The 16,853-nt window shown below is 34.2% G+C and overlaps 1 protein-coding gene across 2 annotated transcripts; it reads left to right on the top strand.

Annotated features, from left to right (window-relative positions):
* The first annotated feature begins 206 nt into the window (after positions 1-206).
* On the top strand, positions 207-9,610 carry LOC107780718 (pyruvate, phosphate dikinase, chloroplastic-like). Of its 2 annotated transcripts, XM_075229497.1 has the most exons (21): positions 207-514; positions 672-956; positions 2,340-2,396; positions 3,223-3,453; positions 4,105-4,242; positions 4,401-4,563; positions 4,685-4,920; positions 5,020-5,148; positions 5,309-5,488; positions 5,799-5,936; positions 6,231-6,395; positions 6,473-6,634; positions 6,723-6,814; positions 6,997-7,133; positions 7,321-7,498; positions 7,814-7,943; positions 8,149-8,277; positions 8,466-8,603; positions 8,695-8,772; positions 9,143-9,234; positions 9,399-9,610. In XM_075229497.1, the coding sequence occupies exons 2-21, from the start codon at positions 678-680 to the stop codon at positions 9,439-9,441; spliced, it is 2,895 nt and encodes a 964-aa protein (XP_075085598.1). In that variant the 5' UTR covers positions 207-514; positions 672-677; the 3' UTR covers positions 9,442-9,610. The 2 variants fall into 2 exon arrangements, with proteins under 2 accessions (XP_075085598.1, XP_075085599.1); XM_075229498.1 differs by lacking the exons at positions 207-514; positions 672-956 and adding an exon at positions 2,110-2,220.
* The last annotated feature ends 7,243 nt before the right edge of the window (positions 9,611-16,853 follow it).

Raw genomic sequence — 16,853 nt, 5'->3', positions numbered from 1 at the left:
GAGTTGAGATGCGTGCCATGCCATGAATTGGCCCATACATAACTAACTCAACTTGCATCGTGTATATGATATAGAGGTGGAGTCAAAATTTTAATTTTATAGATTGTAAATTTTTAAACGGTGACTTAAAATATTATTTAATAATTAAATTCTAAATCTAATACTCCTATGTATATATATTTAATAATTTATTTTAACACAAATACAAGTAGAAGAAGATAGGGCTCTGATTGAAGAAGGGCAACTTTGGAAATTCATTATTATATCACAAGTGTTTTTTCCCTCCAAATTAGTCAAAGTCACAGTTAACCATCTTGCAAAAAGACTAACGCCATTATTGATCATGCCATTCTAATATCGTCCACAAATAATGCTCTTCTTTTTTGTTACTATTAATTCGTTCATATTTTGATGTATTACTATTAGTCCTCCTGTAACCATTTTTTCTGTTGATTTCAGAAATAACTGAATATCTTTGAACTTTCAGCTCTTCTCAAACTTAATCACAACAGAGGTATGCATCTTTTGCTGATCACATAATTTAGCTGTGTGTTTTCAGTTCTATGTCCGATATTAAGTTGCAGTTCATGTTAGAAGTACTTTCATTAGTTGCAAATTTCATTTATTAATATTTATTTGTTAAAGCATGGGAGTTTTTTTTTTCTGTGTAGGATTTGATGACTTCAGCTATGAAGGGATTATTGTTAAAGTCAAATACAAATGACATGTACATGAGAAAATTAGTCAAACAAAAGGATACAGAGCAGCAGATTCAACTATTTCAAGCAAATAACATACATGTGAATTGGTGGTATAGTTCTACTAATCGAGGTAAAGTAATTAGGTGCAATCAAGAAGCAAATGGATTTTCAAATTCCAGAAAGCAAAATATTGGTTCTCTTCCACCTCAGGCAATTCTGACTCCTGTTTCAGATCCCACTTCAACTACAAAAAAGGTACTTACTCGCATTTTTCAATGATTACTAATGCAGAGATTGATGGAATGATTACTAATGCAGGGATTATATTTGTTAGATGTTTAGTTTAATATATTAAAAATTAATTAAAGTTATATGTATTGTCAATGTAAATAATTTAACTCTATTTTTCAAGTTACTATATTAGGCTTGATATAAAAAGTAAATCTTATTGTTGGTCAGTTTTAAAATTAGCGGTTATGTTTAAACAAAACATAAGTTCGTTTATTGTATGAAATTTGGTTTTGTCATTTTAGTTGTTTTAAGCTATGTAATACTAATACTCAAATTTTTATTCAACAGTTTATTATTATGCACATAGTAATATAGAGATTTCCGCATATGCAGGGATTTCGACAGTAGTACTGACCACTCCAGCCCTTTTTATTTTTCGTCTAAGGTTTTGACATATTCATTACAAATATTATTTACTTACAGAGGATATTCGATTAAATACCTATTTTTCTTTCTTAAATAAGTCTAATTAGTGATTATATGCCTTGAAGGAGTAATAAAGGTGGAATTGGAGAAAATGAATACTTCCTCCGTTCTAATTTATATGAACATATTTTCTTTTTAGTTTGAGAAAAAAAATATGACCCATTTCTATTTTTAAAAATAATTTATCTTTATGTAATAATTTATAGCCACACAAAATATATATATCTTATTTTACACTATAAGTTCAAAAGTTTTCTCTTTTTTCTTAAACTCTGGGTTCAGCCAAATAAGTTCACACAAACTAAAACGGATGGAGGGAGTATATCTTAAATTTTTTAAAACATAAATATTTTGGATTCGAACTTTTTTAGCAAACGTGACAGATAAAAACCCCGAGTGAGTGTTATTTTATGAAATAAGAAATAACAACCAAGCATTGATTAGTAATTCTGGATTTTAGGAAGTGGGATCTCTTTACCCAACCAAGGAAAGACCTGTTAAAATGGCTATAGTTGAGGATAAACCCAAGATTTTGGTGAAACATAACAAAAACTAAGTAAAAATTTGACTTTCAAACTAAGATCTTACACGTGCTCTTGTTTTGAGGTTGAATCTGTCATTTGGCAGCTTAAAACTGACACCTACATTTGCCTAATACACGTGCCTTTATATAAGTTTGTTCTTTCACTGAGACTGATCATTCTTCACTCAGTGGCAACTAGTCCTACTGAATTAGGAGACAATTGTTGTTTGAATTCTACACTTCGACATATCTGTTTTTTCCTCAAGAGTAAACATGCAGGTACATGTTGCTGAATTTTATATATCCAAAAATGTTTTACGTAGCTTAGCTTAAAATGGCCTTTTATACTTCTGTAATTATGTTGAATATCAGTGTTTCGATTTTTTGTTTTGTGGCAGAGGGTATACACTTTTGGAAAAGGAAAGAGCGAAGGAAACAAGGGCATGAAGTCCTTGGTAAGTTATTTTCCATCTCCTTTTTTGATATTTTCTTTCCTTCACAATTCACATGCCTTTAGAATTTGTTTGCACTAAATTTTACCCATAGATTCTTTGTTACTTTTTTCTTTCCTCGTCATTTTGACAAGAGTGGCTTGCACTAGTGGCAAGCACCCTCCACTTACAACCAAGAAGTTGTGAGTTCGACTCACCCAAGAGCAAGGTGGGGAGCTCTTGGAGGGATGGAGCCGAGGGTCTATCGAAAACAGCCTCTCTACCCCAGGGTAGGGTTAAGGTCTGCGTACACACTACCCTCCCCAGACCCCACTAGTGGGATTATACTGGGTTGTTGTTGTTGCTAAGAAAATATAATTATTGAACTTTCATCATTCAAATTACTGATATTGGTATAAATCACAAGTTTGAGGTTAACTGCAAATGCTATGAAACTGGCACACTTCTAGAGTACTTCTTTTTATTTGGAGCAACGATACGTGTTACCTATGTTTCACGGGTTCGAGTAGTGTAATCACCTACTGATACTTGTGTTAAGTGAGCGGCCTACGTTATAACCCTTGGGGTGCGACCCTTCCGGACCTGAGTGAACACGAGTTGCTTTGTGCACCAGGCTGCCTTTTTATATACTAACAACATAATTTTTAGTTTACAATATCGGTCTAATTTAATCTATTGTAGTCTGCCTTAATTTCACTAATTTACGCAGTTATGTGTAGTTATTTTTTAGTTGACCTAATTTAAATTGTCAGTGTATAAAACTTAAACTCTTTATATTTTGAAAGTTTGAAGCTTAAGCTTATTATGAACATATGTATATGTATTGTAGTTGGGAGGTAAAGGTGCAAACCTTGCCGAAATGGCGAGCATTGGATTATCGGTGCCTCCCGGCCTTACTATATCGACAGAAGCATGCCAGGAGTATCAGAATGGGAAAAAGCTTCCACACGGACTGTGGGAGGAGATACTGGAAGGTTTAGAGACAGTGGAGAAAAACATGGGAGCTTTCCTTGGGAACCCCTCCAAGCCCCTCCTTCTCTCGGTCCGGTCTGGTGCAGCTGTAAGTCTCTTCTGTGTATTCGTGTAATTTATGTCATCATCCATAGTCCTTGCTTATATCTCGCTCTTCCTAAGAAATCATTTTTAGGAGCATGGCTTCTATAACAGTGTGCTTCGGTCTTCTCTTTTTATGTTGTTGTTATTACTTGTTGCCTTTACTTCTTTTCATCATTTCTTTAGCCGATGGTCTATCAGAAACAACTTCTCTACCCTTACCACATCTTACCCTCCCCATACCCCACTTGTGGGAATTCATTGGGTTTGTTATTATTGTTGTTGTTGCTTCTATAACAGTACACCTATACTCCGCATTTTGTGATAATTCATATTATTGAATCAAAAATCCTTGATCTTGTTTATTGAATATAAAAATTGTGATGTATATTTTGAGTGCTCAAGAGGTGCTTGTTTAGTCAAGTGACTCTTTAGACATCTTTTTGTGGATAATCTTCCTTTTAAGTAAAAGCAATAAAAAGATTCTCCTGATTGGTTGGACATAAGCTTTAGTCTTTCTAGTTGGACAATTTGAGAATGAAGATTAGTTCAAGGCTAGACGTTATGCATGTTAGTCCATTTAACTAGGTTTATCATTTATGCAGTTTACTTAATTTCTATTTGTACTACTGCTAAAATTCGCTTGGTCTACTTATAGATTTCTATGCCTGGGATGATGGATACTGTTTTGAACCTTGGACTCAATGATGAAGTGGTTACTGGTTTGGCTGCCAAAAGTGGAGAGAGGTTCGCTTATGACTCGTACAGACGATTTCTTGACATGTTTGGGGATGTGGTGAGTATTCTCATCAAGTTCTAATTTCTCAAATTCTTGTATCCATTTCCTTCTTTTTTTCAATTTTTCCTACATTTCTTGAAAGGGAAACAGACTGCTGGTCAAAATCTATTAGTAGATTTTATCTCTGGTTCTCACGGTCCTCTGTTTAATTGAAGGTAATGGGTATTCCACATTCATTATTTGCGGAGAAGTTAGAGAAATTGAAGGACGCCAAAGGAGTGAAGCTTGATACCGAGCTAACAGCATCTGATCTTAAACAGCTTGTGGAGCAGTACAAAAATGTTTACCTTGAAGCTAAGGGTGAAAAGTTTCCTTCAGGTATTGTAAACCACAACCATCTTTCACTGATGGCCTGCATCCTAAAAAGATCATCTTTTAGGTTTAAAGCAAACTCCAAAGGTTATGAGAGTAAACTTTGTGGTTATGACTCTGTATACAGATCCCAAAAAGCAGTTGGAGTTGGCGGTCAAAGCAGTTTTTGATTCTTGGGATAGTCCAAGAGCTATCAAATATCGAAGCATTAACCAGATAACAGGACTTAAAGGAACTGCAGTAAACATTCAATGCATGGTGTTCGGGAACATGGGTAACACTTCGGGAACAGGTGTTCTCTTCACTAGGAATCCAAGTACCGGCGAGAAGAAGCTCTATGGAGAGTTTTTAGTCAATGCTCAGGTCTAAAATTATGCTACTTTAGTTCAATTTATGGTGCATTTGAGTTTTAGGAATGTCTAATATTTTTGTCAAAAAATCTGATAAAACTGCATTAATCAGGGAGAGGATGTTGTTGCTGGAATTAGAACACCTCAGGACTTGGACACAATGAAGGAGTGTATGCCCGAAGCGTACAAGGAGCTTGTTGAGAACTGTGAGATTTTGGAGCGGCATTATAAAGATATGATGGTAAACCTCTGGTATTATGTTTGATTACAGCATATTCTTGCTTAGTTGTTTTACCTTTCCATTTTCAGAGTTGGTTAAATAATTTATACATCTCCACTTAATAGAAAATCAGAACATTAATACGAATCTTTTTTCTGTTTATTTTTTTGCCGAATGGCAGGATATCGAATTCACTGTTCAAGAAAATAGACTGTGGATGTTACAATGCCGAACAGGGAAGCGTACGGGTCAAGGAGCTGTAAAGATAGCAGTTGACATGGTGAATGAGGGACTTGTTGACAAGCGCATAGCTATAAAGATGGTGGAGCCACAGCATCTAGACCAGCTTCTTCACCCCCAGGTCCGGATATGTTGGTAAATCTTGCATGGAGTGTGATGTAGCACTTATGCAATAACTCTTTTTTGCTTTTAGAGAATAGTCAACTCTAGAATGTATCAGTTAGTAGCCCCGACGTAAGGTAATAGTCTGCACTTTGGGTATTATTTAAGTAACCCATTTTGACCGTACATCAAAAGGGATTTGCTGGATAATCATTTCCGGATAGGCAACAAGAACTACTTCGCTTGAACTTTTTAGATGATGCATTATGCTCATCAGTTTATTGGAAATGTAGAGATAAATACTTATTTTCTTCTTTTTTTTGTCATAGTTTGAAAATCCATCGGCTTATAAAGACAAGGTGATTGCCAATGGCCTTCCTGCCTCTCCTGGGGCAGCAGTGGGACAGGTTGTGTTCTGTGCTGAAGATGCTGAAGCATGGCATGCACAAGGGAAGAGTGCTATTTTGGTATTTCCTCACCTTACCCTGTATTATCTTTGTTTATACGAATTATCCATGATTTATTTTCTTTTATATTGTCCTGTGGAGGGGGAGGGGAGTGTTTGTAGGGAGGTAACTCGAACTAAGACATTGTTTATTGATATCTTCTCATCAACCATTTATCGATACAACATCAGGGTTTCAGCTTATTGACTTAATGAAGCTGGATTTCTTGGAAACAACATTCAAAACATTCTTGCCTTGCGCAATTAACAGTTTCTCCGTTCTTGAAATTGATCTTTTCCCTTATGGCATATAAAGGTGAGAACTGAAACAAGTCCAGAGGATGTCGGAGGCATGCATGCTGCTGCTGGGATCTTAACTGCACGAGGTGGTATGACATCTCATGCAGCTGTTGTAGCCCGTGGCTGGGGTAAATGTTGTGTGTCCGGGTGTGCTGATATTCGTGTGAATGAGTCAGAAAAGGTATGGCTAATCGGCTATACTACTCAAAATGAAACATAATGGAACTTGGAAGGACTCATTTAACCAGTTGAATGCAGGTTGTCATCATTGGAGACAAAATGATTCATGAAGGAGAGTGGCTTTCACTGAACGGATCAACAGGTGAAGTAATCTTGGGCAAACAGCCACTCGCGCCTCCAGCTATGACTGGCGATTTGGAGATCTTCATGTCTTGGGCCGATAAGATAAGGCGCATCAAGGTGCCGCAGGATATACAGTAGTATTATGCTTCATAAGTTACTTTGATGATACTTTTAACTGATCATGAATATGTTGCCAATGGATTAGGTTATGGCAAATGCTGACACACCAGAAGATGCACTAACAGCAAGGAATAATGGCGCTCAAGGGATTGGTCTATGTAGGACAGAGCACATGTTACTAACTTCTTGTTATTTTTTGCAATCTACATTGCCACTCTTCGGGTATTTCCCGTTTTCTTGCCTACTTTAATGAAGGGGAATAATAATCAGTACTCTCTCAAGAGAAGTGCCACATCTTTTATTGTGAAATTCTTTTTTTCATATTTGCTGTGAGCTGATGTTTATCTCTCTTTTCAGTTCTTTGCATCAGACGAAAGGCTAAAAGCTGTAAGAAGGATGATAATGGCAGCTACTCCTGAGCAGAGGAAGGAGGCACTAGACTCGTTGTTGCCTTATCAGCGATCCGACTTTGAGGGCATTTTCCGTGCAATGGATGGTAACTTCAATAGTGTCCAGATTTTCTATTTCACTGCCTTGCTAGATAAACGTGCATTTCTGTATTCATAAAAATACAACCATAATTAGAATTCAGTTTGCCCTAGTGGAATGGCTGTCCAACTTTCCAAGTTGACATAAAACTTCCAAAGAGAATATCAGATGTACTAAATTTTCTATATTTTCAGGTTTTCCAGTGACAATTCGACTGTTAGACCCACCACTTCATGAATTTTTGCCAGAAGGGAACCTAGAAGAGATTGTCAATGAACTAACAACAGATATAGGCATGTGCGAGGAAGATGTCTATTCTAGAATTGAGAAATTATCAGAAGTCAATCCCATGCTTGGATTTCGAGGCTGCAGGTCTGATCTTCTCCCATCACAAACAAATGATCTATTTTTGCTGCATTACTTATCGCAAGGATTTAGGAAGTTTTCTAAAAGTAAGGAGATTATGGTTAGTTTCTAATTTCTTGAGTGTTAGATTCCTGTATATATATTAAAGAGGAGCATAAGTTATGTCACAAATTCCACGATCTATGCATAACTTGGTCCAGGTAGTGCCAGTACGATTTCTGAGTTAGGCAATGCAGTACCTCTTTTATTCTCAAAATCCAGAACCAAATTACTTAAAACGTTCTGCTAGCATCTCTCAATGTTTGTTTTTCTTTTTGACAGGCTAGGTATATCTTACCCTGAGCTGACAGAAATGCAGGCTCGTGCAATCTTTCAAGCTGCTATAGCTATGAGCAACCAGGGCATTTCCGTCTTTCCAGAGATAATGGTTCCCCTTGTTGGAACACCTCAGGTATGTCTTATGTGGACTGTACTCTTACATCTTGAATATAGTTGACGATCAAGAATAAAGAGATATCATTGTCCTTTCGTTTTATGAAGCATATAAAAAGGGGTTGAGTCGATTATTTTTATAAATGGATTTATACTTTTGTTTCCATTATACCAACCCTTCTGAGAAATAAATTTCAAAGTGACAGTGCATCTTTAATTGACAGGAATTAAGTCATCAAGTCGGTTTAATCCGTCATGTTGCCAAAAAGGTTTTCTCGGAGATGGGTACCTCGTTGAATTATAAGGTTGGCACCATGATTGAGATTCCTAGAGCTGCTTTGATTGCAGACGAGGTATGTCTTTTTTCTATTATTTTACTAGTGATTAAAGATTATGAACTTGCTAATCTCTTCAATGATATATTTCGATCCCAATGCTACACAAGCCACAACGATGAAATGTCCAACTTCTACTCTAGAAAAGCTTCCGCGTTGCTATATTGCTTTGCTTATGCTCCATGTTTTCTGTAAACTGGTGATAGATTGCTAATGAAGCAGAGTTCTTCTCCTTTGGGACCAATGACCTCACGCAAATGACATTCGGGTACAGTAGAGATGATGTAGGCAAGTTTCTTCCTATATACCTATCCAAAGGCATCCTCCAACATGATCCATTCGAGGTTAGCTTGTCATATCTCAAACTACTCTCCGTGTGATATGCAAAAAATTGGAAACCAGCATGTTGAAACTTGAAGATTTAATGTCATTCAGGTCCTTGATCAAAAGGGTGTTGGCCAACTCATCAAGATGGCTACTGAAAGAGGTCGTGCAGCGAGGCCAAACTTGAAGGTCAGTTACAAGCTGAATAAGAGATTTACCTTGTATACGCTAACACTGTAAATAAATCTTACACTACGTGTCATTTAACATCCAAGACGCTAGTTTCACTTTTTATGGGTAGTAGCCTGGAGTTATTTTTTAAATGACCTTACTTTGTTAGCTCTTAGTGTATAGAAGTTAAACTCTTGAATGTGATTCCCTAGAAGAGACTTTAATTTTCTCAAGTTCCATTTAACTTCTTGGTCCTGTTGGATCATTCTCCTCGTCATTATCAGTTGTTTGTCCCTTTGGGTACTACATTCTTAGTGTTTAGTTCAAAGTTTAGTTCAAAGTGTAAGGCTTCTTTTTGTTCATTGATTAAAATCTTGAGATATAACAGGTTGGAATTTGTGGAGAACATGGTGGGGAGCCCTCTTCAGTTGCATTTTTCGCCGAGGCTGGATTGGACTATGTTTCTTGCTCTCCATTCAGGTAACCTCGCTGAAACTGTAATTTACTGATTTCTAGAATCTCGCGTAACTTTTCCAAAACCTTACTGAAAATATATCGTGTTCAGGACTATATAAGTTGGCGTACATGACTATATTAATTGGCGATTCGCTAATGGTTTTTGTATAATGCATGTGCTTAAACAGGGTGCCCATTGCTAGGCTAGCTGCAGCTCAAGTTGTAGTTTGAAGGCAAGGCTCAAGAAGGAAGGAAGATCAACTAGATTTTCAGAAGCTGTAAATAAATAATAAGATTAGTACCAAAAAAAAAGTTTAGAGAAGAGGGGAACACAATCTATTATTTCCTTTTTATAGACAAACAATTGGTTCCTATGGTAACAGATTTATTCTTCTTTTCACATCTTTACTCTTGTTATGAGTTTCTGTTTTTTACAGTTTATATTTCAAGCATGGATATATGTTTGCTTCACTAGGAGATTATGTAGTTATGAGTTCCAAAAGGGGATAATTTGCATGGACTTAATAAAGTTTGTTAGGATCGGGAACATAGGTAGTGCGGAAATTAGTCAAATAATGTTATAATGACAATAACAAAGACAATGCAAGTTGATAATAATGACAATTAAAGAAGATAAAGTAGACATAAATTTAACGTGGTTCGGTCAAAGTGACATACGTCTACAAGCGGAGAGGAGCAATTTTACTATACCAATAAGAGTATAAAAGAGAATACAAAATTAGAGTAAATACTCTAATTAATACCAAATACCCTAAGAGAATAACCTCGCAAGATCACTTCAATAAAAGAGTTCACACAAGTGCTTCCCAACACTCAACTCTCGTACAAAACACTCTTAATAAAGGAGAAAATGAAGAAACAAGAAATGAAGATTCAAGTCTTATTGGTGTGTTTAAAATGAACTAATGTCCTTTTCTTTTATAGGCAAAAAAGTCTTGGCCTCTTAGTTGTAAAAGAAAAGATACAACTTGTGCAAATGATATCCACTACACAATGCAATATTTTTGGGTCTCAAAAAATATTGCCAACAAAGTCTATACTTTAGACATATGCTTATGCTTGTGTGAGATGGATTCCATTAGCCAAAATATTGGCCATATTACAAAGTTCTATGGAGTTTATAATTGCAAAAAGGAATCAAAGTATTGGAGTTAGAGTTTTGTTGAGTTTATGCATACAAGGTGTCAAAACTAATGGGTTGTGGCATGTTTAGCACATTTTCAACGGTCCCAGTGAGGGCAAGGTATTGCTAAACATTGATACTTTACTCTGTAACTGAGTAAAAACACTTTAAAACTTGTGTACTTAGTTACTTGCCCAACTTCGCTTAAAATTATCACCAAAATCGAAAGCATATATAAGTCGTGAAAAATTGTTTTTCAAAGGATGGTCACAGAGGGGAGACTTCTTTACCTTTTTAAATCATACTGAAATTCTTCTTTTAGGCAGTTGAGCATCCGATCTCTTTGTTTGCTGGCCAGTTCTTAGGCATTCTCTGAGTGTTAGAAATACGTCAGACTCCTTGGATCGCTCTGGGCTGATGGCGCTTTGTAACGGCTTATCTGAAGTCCAACAACGGATCTCTATTCGCGACAGAGAACAAAACAACATGACTTGCTTCCATAGATTTGTTGAATTTACTACGAATTTGATTTAAACAAATATCTCTGTGTGCCGCCTGCCTTTAGATTGACACACAATTGAGGAGGCATATCATAATTTTAGACGACAATAGGCCTACCGAAATTTTATACAACAATAGACTTACATTTAATTGATTTCAAGCTAGACACTTGAATTTTGTTCAAAAAGTTCTTGTACAAGAAAATAAATAGTAGTTGGGATAGATTTGGTAGGCCACTATGGAGAGCCCTCTTGCTCCGGAATCTAAATATTTGGGACTTTTGAATACTTAAATCATTTTTCAGACAAAAGTGATAAGATTGTTGTGAAAAAGACACTTTCATTAGTGTTTATTATTTAAAATAGGTTTAAAAAGAACCCCAAACTTCTAGAATTATCACAAATGCCTTAAAATGGACCCCAACCCTCTCTAAAAAAATGAAAATCTAGCCCCACCCCCTAAAAAAAAAAAAAAAAAATTCCATTCCCGCTCCCGGCCCCCATTCCCCATTCCCAATTCACGAAAAGTTATGATCTCTTTCTTCTGTTGTGTTCAATCTCTTCTTTTTCTTTCTTCAACCCCAACATTATTTTCCCATAGATCTTCTTCTTTGAGGTTCTTGTTCTTTATTGAAAAAGAGTAGTGAAGAAAGAACAAGAACAATTGGAGATTGACCCTTGCACCATTGAGAAACATTTATCCGTGATTTGCTAAATTGACTTATGCATTAAATCAAGGGAGATATTCAGCCTATTCGTCACTGTTGGTAATTAAAGATTAGTGTTTAAGCTTATTTTTTTGTCTGTAGATATTGTAGGTTTTCTGCGATTTTTTAAACATCCTGTGAGATGTTTAAAACATCCAGATATAATTGTAGGTAGTTGTTTCAAACATCCTGAAAGTCCATTCAAGATGTTTTAAACATCCTCTTAGGATATTTCAAATATCTTAAGTATATTTTCAAGATGTTTTAAACATCTTCTTAGAATGTTTCATTAGGATGTTTGCAAGTAAACTTGATTCTTTAAACCAATTATTTATATATTTGTGACATCTTCACATATTACAAACATAAAATGATTAATTATATAGTATCAGGAGTTGATTGTCACGGTGAATGAGCAGAGTGCTCTACTCATTTTACCTAGCATTCGAACAGTAAAGAGACAGTTCTAAATAAAAGTGCGTAGAAATATTACGTATGGTGAGTTTGTTGATAAGATTATTACCGGTTGTTAATTAACTTATTATCCGGGTGATGTCTCCATAACTTACACGCATAGCATTAGTGAAAAAGCACAAGAAAGTAACCAATGATGAATATACAATTACAAGGTGCTTGTTTTATGGGAGCACTTCGCTAAAAATCCATCTTGCAGTAGCATAGTTTTGTATCTACAATATATTAGTAAGTGTTTTCTTTAACAAAAAAGACAATGACTTTATAATAATATTATGGCGTTGGGTTTGATAATCAGAACTACTTTAATGAGATCTCTAATTCTACGTTTTCTTTTTTCAATAACTATGAAATTTTTAAGAAAAATTAATAACTCAATGGCAAAATTTTAAGGATGTGAAGCAGATCGCACACAAAATTAGTGTCATAATCTCACCCAAATAATGCAGCAAGAAACCCAGAGAAAACACATTGCATAGAACTTTTGAATAATATATACAAGTTCAATATCTTCTTCCTTGTTTTCGTCCCGTCTAAGATGCCTTCAATGGCAGTATAGTAGAATCAAACTTCCGATCAAATCGAATCCGTCATAGTCTTCCTTCGATCCATTCGACTAAACAAAAGTTTCAATTTTGTTTCCTTCTTTAACAATTTTTTATTTATTTTTTGAATTTGGGGAAGGTGTGGTTTAGCTTTTACTGTTGGTTTTTATTTTCAATAGTGATGCGTGAGTGTCATGTGTTGTCACGGTTAGAATCTAACCATCTTCCGTTGTTAGACTAAAGATACTCACTTTTGTAAACATAAGGGACTAAAGATGCTCACCACGATATTTAAAGTGTAAAAATAGACATACTATTAAAGATAAGGGACAATTTTGATAAAAATTATAAATTTTGAGACAATGTACTTAAGATTAATAGCATGTTTGGTCAAGCTTTTAAAATCAGCTTATTTTGAGAAGTTCTTTTCTTAAAAGTACTTTTCAAAAAAGTATTTTTGGTGATAAGCAGTTTGTATTTGGTCAATTAATTTGAAAATAACTTTTGAGCAGTAATTAGTGTTTGACCAAACTTTTAAAAACTACTTCTAAGTGAATTTTTATCAAAAGTGTTTCTTGGAGAGAAACTAATTTTTCTGTTTCTCAGAAACTGTTTCTGCTTCTACTTAAAAATATTTTTTCTACTTCTAAAAGCTTGGCCAAATACCTCAATTTTAAATAAAAAAAAAAATACTTTTGACTCAAAAATAAGTTTAGCCAGGATATAATTGATCTCGAACTAGATAGTTGAATTTTGTTAAGAAAACTCCTTTACAAGAAAAAGGAGTTGTTACGGGAGATTTGGAAGACTACCTAAATTGAAAACCCTTGCTTCAACCATGAATCGAGTGAAACAAAAAATGTGACTTTTCTGTGGGGTGTTTTACTTTTCAAATCACGGCGTAAGATGTCCATGAAAAGTAGCGAACCGATTGTTAAATAAATAGAAAGGTGCTAAATATATAAAAAATAATTGATTGATTAATTGCAATATTTTTTTGTATAGTAATCTAAAGTAAATATGTTCAATACCAGGGAAAAATTCAAGAATAGCCAGATTTACAAGTTGTAATTGAAAAATAGTCATATTTTTAAAAGTAATCGAAATTTAGTCATTTTTCATGTAAAGATAAATCTGAACGAAAATACTGTTCAAAATCCGGAAAATATTCCAGTATAATATATTGGAGTTCCAGTATAATATACCGGTCCAGCATAATATGCTGGAAGTTCATACACATGTGCTCCAATCGCCAGTATATTATGCTGGAACTTTTCGCGTGTTGGAGTTCCAGCATAATATGTTGGAAGTTCATACACAGGTGTATCAATCTCTAATATATTATGATGGACCGGTCCGTGTTACAGCAAAATAGTGGCTATTTTTTAATGACTTTACAAACAGTGGCTATTTTTGAATTACGAGTCCAAAAATTAGCTAACATGTGCTATTTTTACTCAATACTATGACTAGTGAGTTGCTTGAATTAGTTAAAGATGAGATCATGTGTGTATTAGTAGTTAAGAAACATGTATTATTGAAAAGAGGTTGAATAAGTGCGATTTTTATCTCAAAAATTTTCATTACGCTTGCTCGAATTGAGGCAGAAAAAGCTCTAATCATAGTAAAAGGAAACACTTTTATTTTTTAGAAATAAAAAAAAAACTTTAGTTGTTTGTAGAAAAAAAATCAAGTGAGCATCTATCGTGCATACATTTTACCTCCTGTTTTTTTCTCCATGTATGATGATGCTATCAAAAGTCAAATTGATTTAACAAAAAATCAAAGAAAGCTTAGAATATCTAGAGCAAAAATAAAATATTGTTATAAATATATTAAAGTGGATGTACATTGAATACTCCATACATCCTTATTCCATGAACCATTTGAGCTCATATATTTAGTTAATTCATCACTTAATATTTGTAACCTTTAAGTGTATTCTTGTAACCTTTCATGTATCCCATATCCTATAAATAGGGTATACTTTATCTTATGAAGTACATACGAGAAACACACTTGAATAAGATAACTTCTACATTCTCTTCCTATATATCTTGTCTCTATTGCTATATTGTTCTATTTTGCTCTAATTTCTTAACGCGTTATCAGCACAATTATTCGAACCAATTGAAATATTTACTTCAACCGGGTATTATCTTTTTCCTAAAGAGTTAGTCAATTTTCTTACAAATTCAAGTACACATCCATTTGCTTCTACCGTATTTGAATTTTATAAATCACTACATGCATGACTTTGACCTTATGAAATAGGAAAACATGCTATCATTACTTTGACATGATATTGAAAGAACCTTGTGAAATGTTAGGAGGAATTCTGTTTATTGTTAGGTATAACATTTGATTTAAAATCCTTTGATCTTTGAAACTAGTAATCTTGGTATGCGTGATATTTTTTAGTGGAATAATAATGATAACATCCTGCTTTACTTAATTCCAAAAGGTATTAGTTATTGAATCTTCGGTATATACATTTACGTAAGTTTGGACGATGGCAAATATTAGTAATATGTAGCAAATCGAACGGGACTACTAGTTATAATACATATGAATCAGTATGTTGAAAGTAATTGATGAATTTGCATAGAACGACTATAATATCTCTTTATTGTTGTAATGATTCACTACTATTAATATGCCTTCATGACATGTGTATATTTATACCCAGAATATTAAAGGCATACTACTTGTTATAATTTTTTTTATCATGTAGATTAATTCTACTATTTAGTAAGATAGTTTTATACTATATTAAATTTATCAAAACATGAATTTGTGGCGATCTAAAATTATGTTCTATTCTCTGGAGTGAATGAGATGATTTGTGATAAATATTATATGAGCATATGATAGTGGGTTCAAGTCTCATTGCACCATGAGGGTAAGACACCAGGTTCAAGTCCTCGTGCACCATGATGATAAGATGTTGGATTCAAGTCCCAGCATATTATGGCCTAACAGTCTCATGTGGGTAAGACATTGGGTTCGGATCCCAATAGCCTATATTGATGATATAATAATGGCAGTATAAAAATGATACCTTTTAATGAAAAATCATGAAGTTCGCCCATGTACCAGATCAACTCCATTCCCAGAAGCGAATGTGATAGCGATAAATCAAAAGTCTGAAAGAAGATAAAATAATTATCATGGCCGTATAAATATATGTGGACATGGCAAGGGACAAAATAATAATCATCATGTTGGTGGTCGTTATAAACAAGAGAACAATAAGGGTTCTTAAAATAATCCTTCAAATGGCAAAGGCAATTATGTCCACCGATATGGTATGAAAAATTATTGGGTACAAATTTGATGTATGTCTAAATATTTTGTCAATCTTTATCATGCCTTTATAAAAGGAAAAAAATAAAGTTAAGACTTACTTGACCTTTCAAAATGAGGTGGGCCCTATGAATAATCATGATAAAGTTAAAGGAAACCTTACCAATATATTACTCATTTAGAAGCTGGAGACTTCGTTGAGCATCATAACTGAAGACTTATTATTGGGAAACATTATAAGAATAAATGTATTTTTTTATGAAGTTCATATTTTGAATAAAACTTTTTATGTTGTTAGTATTTAGTTTCCTAAATGTAGTTCTTTTGTTCTTAAAATTTTCAATATTACTTATGATGTATTTTTTTTTTCTTTATGAAGAATATAAAAACTTTCCGGTCTTCAGTTGGCCGTATGAATAATAAATAAGAAATATGTCTTCTGGATAGTGCTACGACGCACACCATATTAAAAGATAAGAGATATTTCTTTTATTTAATTATGAAAGGAGCCAATATCATAACAATATCTGGTAGTACAAAATTAATTGAGGACTTTGGAAAAACGACTGTATTATTACCAGGAGGAACTATATTGGTTGTTTATGATGCATTATATTGTAGTATGTCTCAAAGAAACTTATTTAATTTCAAAGATATTCGCCAAAATGGCTATCATATTGAGACCACAAATGAAAGAAAGGTTGAATACCTCTATATTACTATAATAAAAGTAGAAAAGAAGTATGTGCTTGAAAAGCTTCCCGCATTTTTCTCCAGATTATACTATACTAGTATTAGTGTAGTTGAATCACATGCCATAGTAAACAAGGAATCTACTAATGATTTTATTATTTGGCATGACCGGTTGGGCCATCCCGGTTATAATATGATGCGCAAAATAATTGAGAATTCACATGGTCATTCATTGAAGAACCAGAAGATTCTTCAAACTAAATAATTCTCTTGT

The sequence above is a fragment of the Nicotiana tabacum genome, chromosome 14 (assembly GCF_000715075.1).
Source record: "Nicotiana tabacum cultivar K326 chromosome 14, ASM71507v2, whole genome shotgun sequence".
In the NCBI taxonomy this organism is placed as follows: Eukaryota; Viridiplantae; Streptophyta; class Magnoliopsida; order Solanales; family Solanaceae; genus Nicotiana; species Nicotiana tabacum.
The sequence above is the reverse complement of the archived record's forward strand: the minus strand, read 5'-3'. Positions and strand labels throughout refer to the sequence as shown.